Source organism: Anomalospiza imberbis, chromosome 6 (genome assembly GCF_031753505.1).
Source record: "Anomalospiza imberbis isolate Cuckoo-Finch-1a 21T00152 chromosome 6, ASM3175350v1, whole genome shotgun sequence".
Classification (NCBI taxonomy): Eukaryota; Metazoa; Chordata; class Aves; order Passeriformes; family Viduidae; genus Anomalospiza; species Anomalospiza imberbis.
The window spans coordinates 4,839,384-4,858,364 of NC_089686.1; the positions used below are offsets into that span (position 1 = coordinate 4,839,384).

Sequence of the window (18,981 nt, forward strand, 5' to 3'; positions counted from 1 at the left end):
ATATTTATTTCTAAATATGATAAATGCATTAATATGCATTTATTGTTGTCCAGGATTTAATGAGCTGAATTGCTAAAATTAATCACAAGTGAGTATGTTGAAAAATGAACTTAATTTTTGATAAAGGTAACTGGGAGATGTATTTTTGTGTCTGGTTTACCCAGTGATTCTTCATTTAAATATTTAACTCAGAGTTCAGAAATATACTGAGACTTGAAAACTGAAGGAAGTCTGATATTTAATTTCTTGTTTCAAATGCATCGACTGAAATATGAACAATTAAATATATGGGCACGAAGATGACAATATCGAAGATGTAATCAGAATAATTGGTTATGTTCACTAAGTGCAAGTAACTCCTTTTTCTTCATCCAGTTAGAGTTATAAGTGGAGTAGAAATCCTTTCTGTGATAGCTTGTTAAGGTATTTAATTGATAAAGGTTATTAGTTGGTTAATAATGAATTCTATTCCTTAGTTTTGTTGGCAAAGTGTTAGGATAAGAGGGTCCTAATTTTCTAACTAATAAAAATGTGTAAGAATAATTACAAAGGGAGACTAGATGATATCTCACATAGGGCAGTGTAGATAAACTTCATCTAGAGTTAGTAATGTTTTAATTAGATCTGTTTTATTTCTTAAGTACCTTTTCAAAACTTAACTGATTCTCGATGCAAAAACTGAGAATAATCTTTTAACTGGTACTAAAAAAAACCAGTGTGGATCATTTTACTGGGGAGAAATGCCGTGAAAAAAGATAAGGATGAAGGGAAAGTGTGGAGATGGGAGAGAGGCTTAAGAGGAAGAGGTGGTTAAGGTGGTGGTGGGCACAATGGAGTTAATAAGATGTGCACCCATGGAAAAATATTAACTGGCTCCCTCCATGCTTCTTGCACTTAGGCTGTTTTTACCCATGCAGGGAAAATCTACTTGATGCAGTCTTAAATGCCATGTTTAAAAATGCTGCCTGGGTTTTTATTACAGCTGTCAAAACATTACATTCTGTGTGAAATATGAGTTATTAACATCAGAAGGCAGCCACTCACTTGATGAAATCATGTTTTTAGGCCATTGCAATGGGTGGTGTAAAACATATCTGTGTTTCTGAAGACAGGCAGTGCTGGGGTTTGAGGCTGGGGATTTTAAAACATAATAATAATAATAATAATAATAATAATAATATTGGCTGGATATATCAAAACATTATTATATTTATTTTTATTGTTATTTATTTATTTATTTAAATATTATTGAGTAACCTGGTCTAGTGGAAGGTGTCCTTGCCCATGGCAGGGGGTTGGAGCTGCTTGATCCTGAAGGTTCCTTCCAACCCAAACCCTTCTGTGATTCTGTGGTTATGATGTACATCCACAGTGGCAAGTCTTCAAAATAGTACAAGAATCTCTTATTTGGCCTGAACCTGGTCTTTATGGCACTTTCCTTTCCTGTGCTCTGGAGCCCAGTTGTGATCTGTGAAGAGGAAGTGTTATTGGTAGAAATTATTCACAATTCTCAGCACCCTCCTGGAAAATGTGGGTTGTAGTCCTGGCAAAAACCTAGAAAACTTTTCAAAACTCACCATTTCTTAAAAGGTCACATGAAAACTGCCAGCCTTATGACTTAGGTGTTGTGTTTGCCCTCTCTTGGATGTCTTTTCTTTGGTGAAAATAGTGTATCCTCTGGTATATTCACTTGAAGCATGATACAACACTGGTTTTGACTATTGGCTGTGCTGTGCACCCATAATTTAATTTATTCTGTATAGATCTGCTTGGGTGAAATGTGTGCTGGTAAGCACTTAGGGTAATAATAACAGTGACACAGTGACCACTAAGATTTGGACTGAGAACAGGCACTTCTTTAAAAATATTTAATCAGCAGTTCTGCTTTTGCTGAGTCCTAAATGAATTTTCTTCTCTATTTATTGGGCTCTTGTCCTTTACAGAAGGTTATAACCTTTCCAGGAAGGCCAATTTCATAATTCCAGAAACAATATCTTGTAAAGTGGCAGAAAGAGTGCCCCCCTCCTCAATCTAATTATAACAAATAGGCCACTTGATCATTTGAAACCACCAGCTGAAATTCGGTGACATGGAAAGGTGCAGCTTCTGTGCAGCTGGAAGGAGCTGCTCCTGTGCTTCAGCTTTTTTCTGTTGGGGGCAAATAGAAATGAAAGGGAAAACTACACTGGATCAATGCTGCCTTCAATCTTACAGAACTCCTGTGTGTGACAAACAGCTTCAAAGCTCTTTGCTGGAAAAGAGTGAACTCTGGATAGCCTTTTCCCACAGTGGTTCCCTTCCAAGCCATGAAATCATGCTGCAGAGAAAAACGCGTGTTCGCAACAGTAAAGCCACCATAAAATTTGTTTCTCTATTTAATATCAGGCTGGAGTAATGGGAAGTTATGGTTTTGTCTCTATCCTGGCAGTAAATAAAATAAGACACCTCCTTGTGTTCTTATCTGAGGGCAAAATGGAATTTTTTGCACGTTGTGTAAAGGAGCAGCACTCCAGTGAGTGTGTCTTATTCCCAAGCTTTCTGATTTACCTGAGACTGAGGTTTGTTTGATACTGGCATTATTTATCTTTGCCTCTTGGTTAGACTGTTGGTCAAACTGCTTCATTTTTGTCCTTTCCTTACCTTGCCAATAAAATGGAAAAATAATCTGTGGTGTTTCACGTGGGTCTCACAAAGACAAAGCAGTTCAATCATTCTGGGGGCTGCTCTTCTGGAAGAAGCTGTTATGGCAAAGCAAAGTATAAATAATAAAATCAGGAACACTTCTGTGCTCCTCTATAGGAGGAGTGTAAATAAAATGCACCAAGGTTGAATGAGCACTTCAAAGCACCAGGTTCTTAAAAAAACAAAGGAAATAAACAAATCTCTTTCACCTTAGGCATGGTGAGTTCTTCCCTTCACAGATTCCCTTCCTGGCCTTGATGTACCAAGTGATAAAGGCTTCAAAATGATTGGAAGTCTTTGGCCTTGGGTTTGGTTGGCTGAAAATTCCAGACTCATTAAATGACTCTATTTTGTTAGAGCAGTCCACTGAGCTTGTTTTAAATTAGTGTTAGAATAAGGATGTTTATTTAAGACTGAAATGGCCATCTGGAGAGTCTCTTTTCAGTCATTTTATAACTCTCAACCATTTTCTTTGCAAATAAACTATGGTGACTAATGGTTAGTTTCTTATGGGAAGTTAGGAAAAAAATTCAACTAGCACTTTTATGAGTAAGAGATCATTTCTAAAAAAAAGCTGGAATTATTTTCTTGCATAATATGAACTGATAAATACATGTAAAACACTGTTTTTCTAAAGCTAAGTTTAATTAAATGTCTAGTTTCTGCCCAGTGCAAATAAACTTAGCAGGGAAAAATGAAAAGTTGCAAGCAATTAAAATGAGGTGCTGTGTGTATACAGTACTTAATCATTCTCACTGTGAAAACCTTGTTTTTACAAGTTGGCAGCATTACAGATATGCTGCCAATTTCTGCTTTTACTCAAAAGTTCAAGGCCAAGGGGGACTGTTAGATCATGTAGTATGACCTCTTCTAAATCACAAGCCTCTGAACTGTATCTGTTTATGTTACAGAGTCCAGTAGTTTGTTTGACTGCAGAGCAGTTTTTTTGGCTAACCTGTGCTTTGCAGAAAGGCACAGGCTCATCATTTAAAGACAGAAGAAATTCTGCTTCTTCCCATGGCAAAATACCTTGTGCTTCAAAAGCAAACAGGACACTTCAGATTTATTATCTGGTTTGTAGTGAGGTTTTGGCTTCAGTTTACAGCTACTTCACTTTCCAGGTGACTTTTCCTTAAAAAAGGAAGAGTGCCTATTAATGGCTAATTTATTTTAATATTTGCAGAGATACAGGATTAATGCTGAATGCAGTGTTATCATCTCTGGAAGTCTTCTCCTGCTCCATCTCAGACATTCTGCCGAGACATCTGGGGGTTACATTTATCCTGTTGACCAGGGCATTGTGTTGTGATTTCTCATTCCGTTGCTTACCCAACATGAGCATAAACCCTTTTCTAGAGGTGATTCTCTCTGACCTGTGTTTGCTCACTGAGGAGTTATGACTTGTTCTTGTTTCCAGGCTTACAACCCATAATTTGTCTGTACAAAAATACCACTTTATTTGCTTGTCTGCATCTTACAAAACTCACATTATCAATCTTTATTATCCCTATATTTTATAATCATTGACTTTCATTCTTTAATTAATTAGGAGGCTCTTAAATATGAACAGAGCTAAGAAGTGCCTGTTGCCACGTGTTAACTGGCTGCAGGTACAGGGAGGTGATTATTAGAAACAACAGAGGAGTAAAATGACTTTTTTTTGGCTGTAATAAAGGTATGGAGTTGGTTATCAGCATGTTTCTTTCCAAATTCATTATTCTAACACCTCCAAAATAACATTAGAAGCACTTCTGCCTGATTGACAGTTGTTGACACCTTTTGGGGGGGAATTTTCAGGCAGTTTTATTCATTTATATTAAAGTTAATAATTTCCCTAATAATATTCATTGTTTGCTGTAAGTTGAGTAAGACCTTGCATGACTGTGTGGTGAGAAATGCACATTGCAGTAAATGCTCTCCTCTGCTCTTTGCTTAAGACATTTTTGCATATAAATTACTTCTGGCTGGCTATTTACAATAAAATTGAAAAGCTGGGCCAAAAAATCAAGATGGAAGTCAAGATTTTTGGGTTTTAGCTATGGCTTGATTTTACAGTAGCACTGAGTTGTTAAAGCAGGAATTTACAGATTATACCTGTTCCTCTGAGTACCTGTCAGTTTTGTGGCTGCATTTCAAACCTACATCCTGGATTTCTTCTTAGCTGCTAAATCACACATTCAGTTCCAAATTTCAAACTTAAATCATGGATTTCTTCTTAGTTCCTAAATCACACATTCAGTTCCAAATTTCAAACTTAAATCATGGATTTCTTCTTAGCTCCTAAATCACACATTTTGTTCCAACTTACTGCTGTCCTTTGGTCCTTTTCATATTTCTCTGCCCTTATCTGGTAGATTCAACTTAAAAATTGCAATTTTAACTCCTTCATTGCTGCCAATACCGAGACATCTTTCAGGTTCTGCCCTTTGGGACTCCCTCCCTCATTCCCTCCATGTCACAGCAAAAATTTGCAGTGGATTCAGTAGGAAGGCTTGGCTCAGTAGAGTGTTGTCGCTGGGTTTGTGCATGCTTTGTGACCTTTCCAGTTTGTGTGCTCTTGTTTCAGGCACAAAGGTGAAGTCAGCAAAGACCCAGACCTGCTCTCACACACAGGTGATCATCAGCAGCCCCAGGAAGAAGAATCCTGTGTATGCCCAGCAGAGCCAGTACCTTTTCAGCCCCAGCCAGGATGTCCCTGCTGCCTCTGGTCCTCTGGAAGGCCACCTCATTCCCATGGCTGTTCCACTAGGTAGGAGCAGATTGTGTGCAGGTTAACTGCTGCTATTTCATGGAAATACAACTTTCATCTTCTTAAGTCAGTGCTTTTGGGGTTGGGATTAGATGATCTCTCAGGTCTCTTCCCATCCACATCATTCCATGAGGTTTGCACCTGCCCTTCCCACAGAAAATCTCAGGGATTAGTTGAAAATGTTCTGGTTTTCCTCATCCTTCATGCTGGATGGCTGGTGACACCCTGACAGAGCAATTACTTGCTTAGCTGTACCTGTTTTGGTTGATTTTTGTTTTAGGCTTCATGTTCTTCTTTCAGTTTGGTATTCAAGAACTGAATCACTCACCCTTGGATTCAACATTTGCAATGACTTCAGCCCAATAATTTCAGTAGGGCTGTGCCAAGCACAGTAAATTCCTTGTCATGACTTCTGGATTTTTTCACTTTCAATAGAACCTTTATATAGGGCTTGTTTTGAGAAGGGTTAGTATTATATAGGCATTGAAATAAGGTGATTATATTTTTAAAAGGCTGTCTCAGACAAAAATTTGTGGGTTGTTATACCAAGTCTAATAGTACTTGGATTGTGATAGTCTGTAGTTTTTGAATGGCAAACACAATTCTTGTTTTCAGCAGTAGATGTCACCAGAGTCAAGAAAAGTGAATAATTTTTAAAACAGGTAGTGTTGAGTTGACAATTTCTGCTGGGAAAGCTTAAAATTAGCTGGTGAATTACTGTAGTTTAGCTAATGTTCATAGGGGGCTTTTTAATTGGTCTGCAATTGCACACAGAATCTCGAAACACACAGAATATAATTTAAATTAATTTATTAATTTACTGCCTTTGGAGATGGATATATGAAGTTTTAATTGTTTTTCAACTGTCTTCAGGTCAAATCCAAAGCAGCAGCACATTACTGCAGCCTGCTGGAGTAATCATAGATAAACCACACCCTGTCACAGTTACAACCTCCCTTCCTCAAGTGCCACCAAAGCCTCCAGTCGAGGTAAAAAAACCAAATATAGCTGTGATAGAGATGAGATCAGAGAAAAAGGACCCACCTCAGCTCTCTGTGCAGGTACATGTCAAGAGTGATGATGATTTGTTTATTTTAATGACTGCTAACTACAGGCAGCCTGATCCATCAGTAACAGACTTGGACATCAGTAGATGGTTTCCAGTAAAAATTAGAAAAATATGGAATGGAGGGACCAAGCAGTTCTCATGCTATAGTAATATATTTATTCATATTTTAACAATTATCTTTATTAGAAAATAGAAAACAAAGTCACCTATGCAGGGCATTTGTAAAATCTATGTCACTTTTTTTTTAATGAAATTTTTGAGCCAGAACAAACTTGGAATAAAGGAATTATAAATATAAATGTCAGTTTTCTTGGATGATTGCTTTGGCCTTTAAGATTTCTGTTTCAAGCATGATTGTCAGCCCAAGGGTTTCACTCCTGATTAATCAACCCTTGCAGTCCTTACCTTGTGGGTTGGGGTTTGTTTTCATTTTTTACATGAGTCTGTTGTCAAGGAAGTGAATGTTTCTGAGATGTTCCTTGTTTTGGATTCCAATTGTTGAGACTGCACCCACTCCCCCCACATCTTTCAGACATAAATGATTAATGGAACTCAGAGTTAAACACAGGAGGGTGTTCTGTGCTTTGTTCCCTTGCTGTGTCACTTCATTCCACCCACCCAGTTCTTAAATATTTAAGGTGATTTTTCTTTTCCCAAAGGAATGAAGCATTGAAATCTTTGTTCTTAACAGAAATACAACACATTTTAATGCTGTAATGGACGTGCCTTGATTATTGTAATTTTCTAAACTACTTGCAGGTCCAACACACCTCTGCTCTGACTATTTCAGGTAATTATTACAGATACATTCACATTCTGTTCCATGCAAAACAGTGTCAGGGAATTAGAGAACAGGAGAAATCAGGTACTGCAAGAGGAGAGGTGACTATTTCTCGTGTTAGTTTCTGACATTACAGTAATTTGATTTTCAGAACCAATACTGATATCAGATTCAGGCATGAGAAAAGGAGAGCACTGAATTTTAGTGGCTCAGAAGCAGGTGGAAGAAAAAAAATCAAAAAAGTTCAATGATAATAGCCAAGCTAATAATATAGATTTTTCTATTGATGCTTTTTTTTTCTGTCCTAGGTGTTACCAAATGTTGATATTGACAGTGTTTCAAGTGCCAGTGGGAGTGTAAGTCCTGTTCCTCCAGGCTCTGAGCCTCTGCTCCCTCCTGTCAATGCTGTAATACAGGTACTGATTGTCTGGGAATTCACACTTACTCTAAAGGAAAATATGTTAAATTGCTGCAAAGTTCTCATTGTCTTTCTTTAGTTAGAGAAATGAGACTGTTCTAGAAAAAAATGGAGTAATTATTCTAAAGAATTTATAGTACAAGGTATTTGTTTAAAAACAAGAAAAATTGTAGAATGATGCCTTCTGCCAAGATTAAATGATCACTGTGGTAAAACTCTTAAGAAAAACAGTGTTCCTGTATCCTGTAAAGAATTATAATCCCTGTTGGCCCATGCCTGTCCTGTTTTCACTGGCTTCAGTGCTCTGAGGATGTTCCTCATCCCTCCCTCTGCTGCTTGGCTCTTCTGGAGTGGTCAGGGGTGTGGGCACTGAGCCCCAGGAGCCTGTGGTGTTGGAGTAGCCACTCTATTCTCTTTCCCTACAACTTTTCAGAAGTGTTTTTAATCTTGATGTGAGCAGCAAGGAAGGTTTTTGTGCAGCTCTAAGGGTAACTGCTGTGTGCTGAGTGATCAGGACAGAGTGTGTGAAGGCTTGGTGAGGCAGTGATTATTTTTGTGTGGGTATTGTACATTCCATTTCCCTGACTTCAGGAGTTAGGTTCTCCAGAGTCCTGTGATGCAGGTATTCACTGAATCAGACAGAGATTGTGGACAAAAATAGTGATTTGTATTTCAAATTCTATTACTCCATCCCAGCAAGCTGATTAGAGAGATGGAGCACCTCTCCTATGAGGAAAGCTGGGAGAATTGGGATTGTTCAGCCTGGAGAAGAGAAGTCTTTGGGGTGACCTCATGGCAGCCTTCCAGTACCTGAAGGGACCCTACAAGAAAGAGAGAGACTATTTACAGGAGTAAGGACAAGGGGGAATGGCTTCAAACTGACAGAGAGTGGGTTTAGACTGGATAGCAGGAGGAAATCTTTGATTGTGAGGGTGCTGAGGCCCTGGCAAAGGGTGCCCACAGAAGCTGTGGCTGCCCCATCCCTGGAAGTGTCCCAGGTCAGGTTGGACAGGGCTTGGAGCAACCTGGGATAGTGGAAGGTGTGATTTAGTTGCTTCTTGTCATGAAGGATTCTTGCTAATGCATTTCCACCCCTCCAAGATGAAATACCTAACAACTGCAATCTGCCTTTGTAAGGCTCCAGAAGAAATACGCAGTGAAGAGGAAGACACAAAGCTTCCAGGAGCTAACTTCATTGATGTTACTGATGTCACACAGGTAATCCCATTGCAAAGGTGTCTTTTCCTTTTAATGATTTTTATATTATTCTGTCAAAATTGGAAACACAGTGTAAATAAGCTATTTTGCTTTCCTAGCAGCTTTAAAAGTGCACTTTGTGAGCAATACTCAACTGTTCACAGTTTTGTAGAGGATATTAGAATTTACTGTGTGTTGGTGAGTACAGAAGCTTTTGAAAAATTAGCTTTTAATTTGGGTATGTTAGAATCCACTAGAAATACAAGTATTTCTCTAAAATCAGCAGTGATTATAGCACTTGGACTTTACAATTTCAAACTCTGCATGTAACGAATATAGTGACAGGCTGAGAGAGCTGGGGTTCTTCATCCTGGAGAAGAGAAGGTTCTGAGGAGACCTTGGAGCACCTTCCAGTGCCTAAAGGGGCTCTAGGAGAGCTGGAGAGGGACTTGGGACAAGGACCTGGAGTGGCAGGACAAGGGGGAATGGCTTCAAACTGATAGAGGGCAGGGGTAGAATTAGACCTTTAGAACAAATTCTTGACAATGTTGTTGTTTTTGGTTTATGGTCACACAGGTTTATTTGAGATCCTATTTCACAGTTTAATTTTTTTTGGTAGCAAATCCTTTCTTTGGTTAGCTGACCTCTTGTCTGGGGGTTCTTGAGAAACACAAGGTTGGTGAACCAGCCTGTATTTCACTTTACTGAGCAAAACTTACTGTGTGTAATCAAAATTTACCCAAAAATGTATTCCTTTTGCTTCTTCTATGTATTCCTGATCCCAGTATTGAATGTACAGATATTAGCCCTAGTGCTTACAGATAGATTTATTTTTAAAATGAGTTAATCATTTAACATTATCAGTCCATTAAAACAGCTCTAATTTGATGGCTTGTCTATCAAAAGTGTGTAAATGCTTTATTCATTTATAGTTTCAAAATTACCTTATGTTACTGGAGGGGAGGAGTTAAATCTCAGTGGACATTGTTCTTCTGTTAGCCCAAGAAAAAAGCTTTAAAGAAATCATTTTAGGAACTATCAAAAAATGCTGCAATGTTAAATTTTTATTATGTGAATAATAGTTACTCATAATTTCTTTTTTTCTTTTTTTTTTCCCTGGATTCTTTTTATCTTTTAGCATTGGCAATGGGATGTATTTTAACCACAATACCAAAAATGTTCCAAGTGAAACATATGTTTGGCCTATGACCACACAGACAATATTCTTAAAAATGTGCAAGGCAAACACAATGGGGAAGCATAAAATCAGTCTCTGGAGTGGCAGGGGTATTTAAGACATCAAAAGAAAGCAAAGTTATTAAAAAGCCTTCAGATTCATGAAAGTATGTGCATAAAATGCTATACAAAAAATAGCTTTTGTTGTTTTCTCCCCACTCCCCTTTTATTATGAAAGCTTAAATCTGTTAGAACTGAGGAGGATAAGTATTTGTGTGAAATATCTGCCTTTTTTGTTTGTTTCTGTTTCCTTTTTCTGTGTTCATTTTGCCTGGCAGTGTTCCAGGCCAGGTTGGACAGGGCTTGGGTCTGGTGGAAGTGTCCCTGCCCATGGCAGGGGTGTGGGACAAAATGGTCTTTAAGGTCCCTTCCCACCCAAACCACTCTGGGATTATTTCAGAGTGAGAAACTTGCTCAGATTTACTGAGTCTGCTCTCAAATTCTTACAAGCAGCCACATCCTGCAGTTCCTTTAGCAAACTCCCTGGGATTTCAGATTAAATGCACTTTTTGCTCTCTTTGAATATGCCCTTAATTGCAAGGTAGGGGATTTTTTTCTCAGCATTTTTGCTTCCAGTTTGAATGCCACAGCAAAATATGAAACCTGCAGAGCTCAGGTGTTATAAATGTAAATGTTTGTTCCTCAACCCTCATTTCCCATTGATGCTCTTGGGCAGGACATTGATATTTTCACACTTCACTCTTCAGACAAAAGCTCACAGGTGACACCTGCAAGGCAGCCTGACCTTGCTCCTGAGAATTGCTTTAGAAATCCATCAAGAAGAAATCCATGGCTTTTGTTTCAGGAGTCTTTAATAAAACTCTGCATGTACATGTTTGGTGATGGAACAAAACTAACCTATAACATCTAATAATTTCAAACTTTTTTTTTTTTTTAATTATCTGAATGTAATTTGGGAAATAGAATTTTGGCCTGATACTTTATTAAAAAGTACAGTGATTAATATTCCAATCATATCTGAAAGACTTTCTAATTTATGCCATATTTTGATTGGGGATTGTGATAGAGATATTTTCAACAGCCTCCAGGGAAGCAAAATGCAGAATTGAGTGCAGACTATTCAAGATTGGTCTACAAGTTGATATATGTTCAAGTTCAATCTGTATAATTAAATACTGACTATTACATTATTTTTTTATTTCAGCAGAGATAATATATCACCCCCAAATGAATATAGTTTTGTGCATTATTGTGGATTTGTGTGCTATAAAACATAAAATATTTTAGAAATGCAGTAGAGCTGTAAAAGTTTGTCAGAGTTACTAAATAGATGTAAGATGTATTGTATGTACTTGCTTTATTCAACCCAGATGTTTGTATTTTGCATGCTTTCAGAGGTATTAAATAGGCAACATCAAAGAAAATTTATGGAGTAATGCAGGCAGAGGAAAATACATAATGATATGCTGGACAAAGACATCTTTACATTTGCTGTCAGAATGAATTCTTGTTCTCAATACACATATCCCAACAGCTCGAGCTGCTGAGCAGCTTGCAAGGCACCCAGGGCCTTCTGACTTCAACTTCTCTGCTCATTTCTATGCCTAGAATGCTTTAAAAATCTTCGTTTATCACCCAAATACACATCTTCTGGCTTTCTCCCTGCTTTGAAGATTATCACTATTGAAAGGCTCAGTAGTTCTTTGTGTAACACCCATCAGGGTCCTCTCTGACTCTGCAGTTTTAAAATGTGTTAAGGTAGGAGAAGTGTTAATGCTGGGGTGGGGAAGGATACAGGGAAATGTTACTTTTTCCCCCTCCCTTTCTCTGTTCTTTCCCTTTTCACTGTTTTCTTTTTTCTTTTCACTTTTTTCTTTTTTTTTTCATAGATAATACAACAAAAAATTTAAAACCCCATATTTTATGGGTTGAAAGTAAGTTTAATTTATATAAGGGAAAAGGAGACTTTTTTCTCCTTTCACTGTGTTGGAGATTAATCTTAGTAAATATGGATTTACAGTGAGCTTTTATGTACCATCACATATTTGTCACTGGTAATTCAGGGCTCAGCTCCTCATTGCTTTCATTTGGCATGCCAAATTTTCTTCTTAGAGAGTCATATTACTATTAGAGACATTTGTTTTTAATATTAGAAGTGGAGGTTGCAGGTTCTCATTCATCAGGAGACATTACAGTACTTTGGCTTAGTGCCTGCTTTTTGGGACTTGGTGCTGTGTTTGTGCTCCAGGGGAAAAGGAAGGAGGCATCTTTGGGGAAAACCCAAGCATTTTAACTCACCAAGTCACTTCTCTGACTTCTTAGGAATAGAACTTTAACATTAAATGAAGATGTCTGTGAGGGGTGTCTGAATTATTGCCCAGAAATACCTTCTACCTTTCAGCAGCTGAAGTCAATGGAAGTGTAAACACACGTGTGACATATGTGTAAACTATTAATGTCTAGTTTTCCGTGCTGGCAAGTTCATTAGAGTTTTGATTGACTACATGCTCGTTAACTTTTGTGAATTTGTTTTTTCAGACTGGAGACTTTAAAGAACCAGTTTGATTTATTTTAAGAAAAACTACCAAAACACCAAAACCCAACCCAAACAAACAAAAAAAGCCCTAACCCAACAAGTGACTGTAGAATGTTTCCTGAAGTTTTTTGTTCAGAAGAGGAACATTACTGGGGTGATAAAGAAACGTGACGTAGGTCACAAGTAAATTTTTTAAGTATTAGCATTGCCACTGGCTCCCTGCCCTGTGCTGCACAGGCAGGAAATATGAGCCAAATCGTGTTTTACTGAGCAGTTCTATGGCTTTATACCTCTACAGATTTATGATTTGCTAAGCTTAGAGTTGTATCAATTAACTACAACACACTGAGGAGGGAGAATGTGGTTTGTGTGCTGTCATACATCCACAAATGTGGATTTTATTCTTAAAGCAAAAACCTGATAGCTACTTCAATGACATTGCCTTCCAGAAATGTACCATAACTTAATTTACTGCTTATTTATTAGGATCAGGAAGAGGAGAAGGATGAAATTCCAGAATTCTTTGAGCCTCTTCTGGAGCTTAATGGCCAGTTTAAAGTTGCCTCACCACAATACAATGGTCCTGTGTTTCCTCCAGTGGCTTCTGCTCCTCAGCAGCCTGCTGATATTTTGGATGAACTGATCCAAAGGAGAGAAACTATAGAAAACAAGTTGATAAATTGGTGAGTTGCAATTTAACAAAGAATATATATGGAAGAAGGAATGATTCCCTAATTACCCTCCCCTTTTTTTCTTGCCTCCATTCCCTTATCCATTTTCCTTTGAGCTGCCTTGCATTTTATGTCAAGAATGCTCTTTTGTGTGCTTTTATGTGTCTTGGTGTTTGCTGATACTTAAATGGGTTTTATTCTGCCAGGGTGGAACAAGAAATAATGGCAAAAATTATCAGTGAGATGTGCCCAGCTCAGACAGAGAGGGTGCCCAGCATTAGCAGCTCCATAAAGAGTGAAGACAGTGAGGTTGTAACCCCTGGCATTGGTAAGTAGGAATTATTGTTCTCTGCAGATGGATTATATCAATTTTTGGCTAATTTTAACAAGCTGTGTAGGTGGCTGTTGCCTCAGCCTAAATCCTGAACCAATGAAACTGTGAAAAGCACAAGTGCACACCTGAATTTATGTGGAGACAGAGCCACTGTTACAAGGCCAGTGAAAGAAATTATCTAAAATCAAAAGAGAAAGAAGACTTAGAATAACAGCACTGTACAAATCACCTTCTGTTATTGGACACCTAAATCACATTTGGCTTTTTGCTGAGTCTGTAATGTTTGTTTGCCTTTTTTTTTAATAGATCTATCAAAAGTTACTTCTCTTATGAATGTGTGAGAATGGAGAGAAAAGCATTTCTCCTGAGATGTCACTGCCTGAGATGTCACTGCCCTTTGCTGTTGCCTTTTTTTATGCTCCTGATTTGTTTCTCTTCTGTTGTTTATCTGGAAGGTTAAAAAAAAATCACTTTTTGCAAAGGAATGTTTAAAATTCTGTAGAGAGTGAGTGGCTGCAGTACAGTATATGGATTTTAGGAAGTGAGACCTGGCTGTGTGCTTCACATTCCTTCATTTTCAGTTGAAGTTGCAGGTGGTGGAGGATTTCAGCTCTTTGTCAATGCTGGTGTCCCTGTGGACTCAGAAATGATAAATCATTTTGTAAAGGAAGCTCTCAGTGAAACCATTGCAACCATGCTGGGAGACAGCCAGGCTCAGAGAGCAGTTCCTGATCCTCTTCCTCCCAACACAACCTCAGTGATGGTAAGATCTGTTTTATTCAAGCTTTTCTGCCGAAGTTCTGATGGACTTGGTACTTAATTTCATGTTGTTGAATGATAGCTCATGTTATTTTCAACCAAAAATAGTTATTCTGCTTTCTTGCAAACAGATGAGAGATGAAGAAATTAATTTCCTCATCTAATAAGGAATGGAAGCTGAGAGCAATATTATTTTTGGTCTTATGGGCTTGCAGCCATTCTTTCATATCTGTTAAAATGACTATTAATTCTTCCTGAGTTTTGACTTCAGTAGTTTTGAATAAATGCTTAATTGATGAGTAGAGCTTCCTGTAACACAAGATAATTTCCTGTGTTCCCTTTGATAATCAAATGACAGCTGGCTCTTACTTTGATAACAACACGACTGTGCTGCAATCTGGGGTTGTGTAATGTCTTTGGGATGCTTGTGGAAATTGCTGTGCTTAGAAATCCAGCTATGGAAGGCTTTGTTGAAAAGGGGATCAGTCATTCTGTTCTGCTGCAGTGCAGTTAGCCTGAAAGATCTCCTCCTGCCTGCTGCAAGGGACTAAGAGGTGATTCTGTAGGCAAAAGTAAAGGCTTCACTGCTGAGGGCTCAACCTCAGCCCCACCACAGCATCTTTTCTACTCCATTACAGATTGAGGAGGGCCTGATGTTCCTCTCAGCTTGTTCTTCTGATGCTCAGAAACCTCTTCTGTTGTCCTTTCTTTGTTTCTCTATCAGCTTAAACTGAAATATCCTTTAGCTGAAGTGGTTGGGTTTTCCTTGCTATATATGTTTGTGCACTTGAAGAAATGAGTTTTCTCATCTTTGGCCTTTTTTTGATTAGCCTAAAGAAAGCACTCATCCATTTTTTGACTCTTGCTGTTGGGCAGCACTTTGATGTTTTCCAGTTTAGCTTGGTTTGAAGCAGAGGTAACACACTAAAATGCTAATTGACATTTTTAATAATAGTGTGGTCTCCAAGATGGGGTTTCCTCAATGCCTTGAGCTGTAGTAGTGATTCTCTCCTGCCTTTATTGGAATCCCAGGAAGTTAATTATGTTTTTCAAAGTCTTTCCCCATTTTGCAGCATGATAGCACAAGTTAAAGGACAGCTAGCAAAGTTTTTGAATTCTTCTTTTTCCATTTGTATTCAGCTCATAGCAGAAGTTCTTGAATATGTAGTTTATGCATCCTTGTTTTCTCCCTTCCCACTGTGAATTTTCCTATCTAGAACTGAATTTCAGCTGTTACTGAGTTCTTTGGTTATTGAGTTCGTTGGTGTTCACAATGTCACACGATTGAGTGTGAGCTGCCAAATGTTTCTGCGTGAGAAATTTTAATAAAAATCATCAGCCTGAGGAGATACTCTTCAGAAACTAGCCTGGAAGTCTTCCTATAGCCCCATTACCTTGGTTTTTTTTTTATGAAATGATGGAAAAAAAGGCTGGAAGAAACCTGCAAAGGTCCAGCATATTTTTCCACAGCAGGCCTAACAACAGCCATCATATTTGCTTGTCAGATTTATGTCCCTTGCTGTCATCTTTTTAAGAAACATCCCAATTCTGTTTGTGCTTCTTTAAGTGCTTTGCTGTCTTCGTATTACTTTCTTTGTAATCTTCTTTCATCTGGTTCTTCTTACAATAAAATCAATTTTATAACTCAGTTTTATCTATGTCATGAAATATTTTTTGCTTAACATTGTCTCAAATGCTTTATTAAAATCTATATAATAACAGAATTCATATTTAGACTGGCCATTAGGAAGCATTTCTTTACCAAAAGGGTGGTTAAATGTGGGATAGGCTTCCTGGAGAGGTGGTTGGTACCATTAAATGTTGGTTCTGGGTTTTTTTTTTTTGCCTCTGTTAAAGTTGGGATTGAAAGTGTTTGAGATGATACTTTGTGTTCAGACTTAAATGTTTATTATTTCTTATTTGTATTACAGTTTACAAGTTGTAAGTTGTACAGCATTCTACTTACAAGCTACAAAATGGTTAACTATCTTTTTTTATAAGGTTTTTAAGGTTAAACTATCTAACTAAGAAATGACACCTAAATTATTTTCTCAATAACTTTTCTTTAACTCAATAACTAATCACCTGAAGGCTGCAATGTGGACTTTTCTAACTAATTACATAAAACCACCCAAAGCCATGAAGAAGAAGGTGAAGAACAACTAGCCACTGCCTTAAAACTTCTGTCTTTCTTTATATATATTGCTATATTCTAAAACTTTAAACTCTTAAGTTTTCCACCCTGTGATATTACACACTTTTATTCAAACTGCACACCCACAGTCCCAGTGCTATCAATCAATTTTGGAAGCCTTCTCCATGGCCTCAGGTCAAATACAGTATTCTCTTGTGGGTCTGTGCTCTTCAGCACAGAAAGTTTAAAATTCTCAGCATCCAGGGTTCCAACAATTGGTATCCCAAACCTGTCAGTATTTCAGAGGCATTTGGACAACACCTTTAACAACAAATTCCAGGTTTTGGTCAGCCCTGAATTGGTCAGGCAGTTGGACTGGATGTTGATTGTAGTTCCCTTCCAACTGAAATAGTCTGTTCTGTTCTATACATAATGATTTCCCAATTTAATCATTTTAATGCTTCATTCGCTGGTTTTAATTAATTTTGCCCTGGTGCAGCTTCCTGGAGGAGTTAGATGCATGGAAGCAGCAGCTGTTCCTGTTCTGTGATCAGCTGCCTTTCCCTCTCTTCCTCAGCTCTCTCTGGGGCTCCTGGGCAGGCAGGAATTCTGCACGGAGATCCTAACTGTGGTTATGATTTTTCTTGCCCTCAGGAGGCTCCTGTGCCTACTCCAGTGCCAACACCCCAGGCCACACCACCACCAACACCACCTTCAGAAAAAGAATTGCCTCAGGTCAAAACTCCAGATTCATCTCCATCTCCTCCAGAGATGAGTGGGGATGTTCGTGGACATGAAAAAATTAAAGAAACAGGTATTGAAAATAATAATTGAAGTTTAGAAGTAGCAAATATGCTTTAATCTACTGCCTTTAATTTTCTTCTTCAAAGAAATGTTATCTCTCAAGATAAATATTCTTGAGGCTATAATTCAAGTGGAAACTCATGTTCTACAAAAATTTATGGGCTAATTTATATAGAAAGCAAACATCTTTTATTTGGTAACAGTTCTATTTCCAAAATTAATGCACATTTCTATGGTCTGTGTGATTTCCACCCCTCCCAACCCCTCCACAATTTCTCACATCAGAAAAATAGCTGTCTTTTGCTCCTTCCTGTGCTTGTAATGTTAATTTAATCAAATGTACACTCTTCAAGTAAAGCAGCTTGATTTTTTTAAAATGCAGAGCAGTCTCCCTTGAGGAAGAAATTGAGGTTTTATTCTATCTTCTTCAGGTGCCAGCACAGTACTTAAAAGAAGCAATTCTTAATCTAGTCTTTTTAACTATCAAAAGGTATCACAAAACTGAAAGTACTTGGTAGAACTGAGTCTCTCTGTCTCAGATATACTTTCTGCTTTTCTTTCTGATCTGAAATTTGGCTTCCCACGTGCAGGAGTTGAGATTGCAGCTGCCATGGACCCTGTGGTCACTCCTGTGGTCACCCCTGTGACCACACCTTCCCCAGCAGCCACACCCAGCCCTCCTGCCTCAGAATGGGGCTCCCAAGCTGAAAAAAGGCGAAGTCCAAAGCTTCCAAATCCATGGGATGGTGCAGAACTTCCTCTGGAAGAAGAGAACCCCAGTCCTGTCCCTGAAGAACATAAGACTCTGTGAGTTCAACAGGCTGCACAATTTTCTCATTTGTTAAAAACTGAAATACCTGTATTCTTTCTACATATATGCTCAAAAAGTCAGCAGAAAGAAATGCTGAATGTGTGTATGAGGAGGCATTTGAGATAAGCCAGGATTGGGTTTTCATTTTTTTGAATTGCTTGAAGGGCAGTTTAGAGAAAAATATGAAATCAGGGCCTTTCTCAGGGTTTATCAGCCCTTAGTCCTGCCCTGCTGAACACTGTACTTAGGAAATTTGTATTGGTACACCTGCCAGTAACACATAGAGTGACAGTCAAATATTGTGTTATTAGCATTTAAATTTTTGTGTTGCCTCCTTGGGAATACACATGGTAATTTTATTTATAACCAGAAACTCACAGATAACATTATTTAACCATGTTAACTCTTGAACTATTCTGTAAAGTGCTGTGCTCTTGCATTGGAAAAAATAGTTCCAAATTAGTTTCTCTTCAGAATTAGTTCTTTTCAGTAAAGGACTAGAATTAGTTTCTTTTCAGTATTGAATTAAGATGTTGGTCTGCACTGTTGAGTGCATCTTGGTGTATTCACAGTGCACGTTCTGTCCTTGCAGGGAGATGTCAGTGGCCAATGATGAGGAACCAGAGGCCTTGCTTTTCCCATCTCAGCCGCTGCCAGGGAGGCCCTTTGAGCCCCTTCCCTGCCCTGCCCAGCTGCCCTCACCTGTGCCCACGGTGAGCTCTGGGGTGTCCAGCCAGGAGAGCAGCCTCACCCCCACAGGGACTGAGACCACGGACAGACCCCTCTCAGAAGGGGAGGTGCTCTTCCCCTATGGACAGCCACTGCCTGCAGCAGGTAAC

General features: G+C 38.4%; 1 protein-coding gene across 1 annotated transcript in view; it reads left to right on the plus strand.

Moving 5' to 3' along the window:
* The window catches only part of KIAA0586 (KIAA0586 ortholog), a 66,906-nt gene that overhangs the window by 11,952 nt on the left and 35,973 nt on the right, over positions 1-18,981 (plus strand). The window contains exons 15-24 of the mRNA XM_068192113.1: positions 5,249-5,431; positions 6,305-6,492; positions 7,590-7,697; positions 8,837-8,917; positions 13,116-13,312; positions 13,507-13,628; positions 14,216-14,397; positions 17,182-17,341; positions 17,922-18,138; positions 18,735-18,976. Coding sequence (XP_068048214.1) covers positions 5,249-5,431; positions 6,305-6,492; positions 7,590-7,697; positions 8,837-8,917; positions 13,116-13,312; positions 13,507-13,628; positions 14,216-14,397; positions 17,182-17,341; positions 17,922-18,138; positions 18,735-18,976 — 1,680 coding nt within the window. The remainder of the gene's footprint in view (positions 1-5,248; positions 5,432-6,304; positions 6,493-7,589; positions 7,698-8,836; positions 8,918-13,115; positions 13,313-13,506; positions 13,629-14,215; positions 14,398-17,181; positions 17,342-17,921; positions 18,139-18,734; positions 18,977-18,981) is intronic.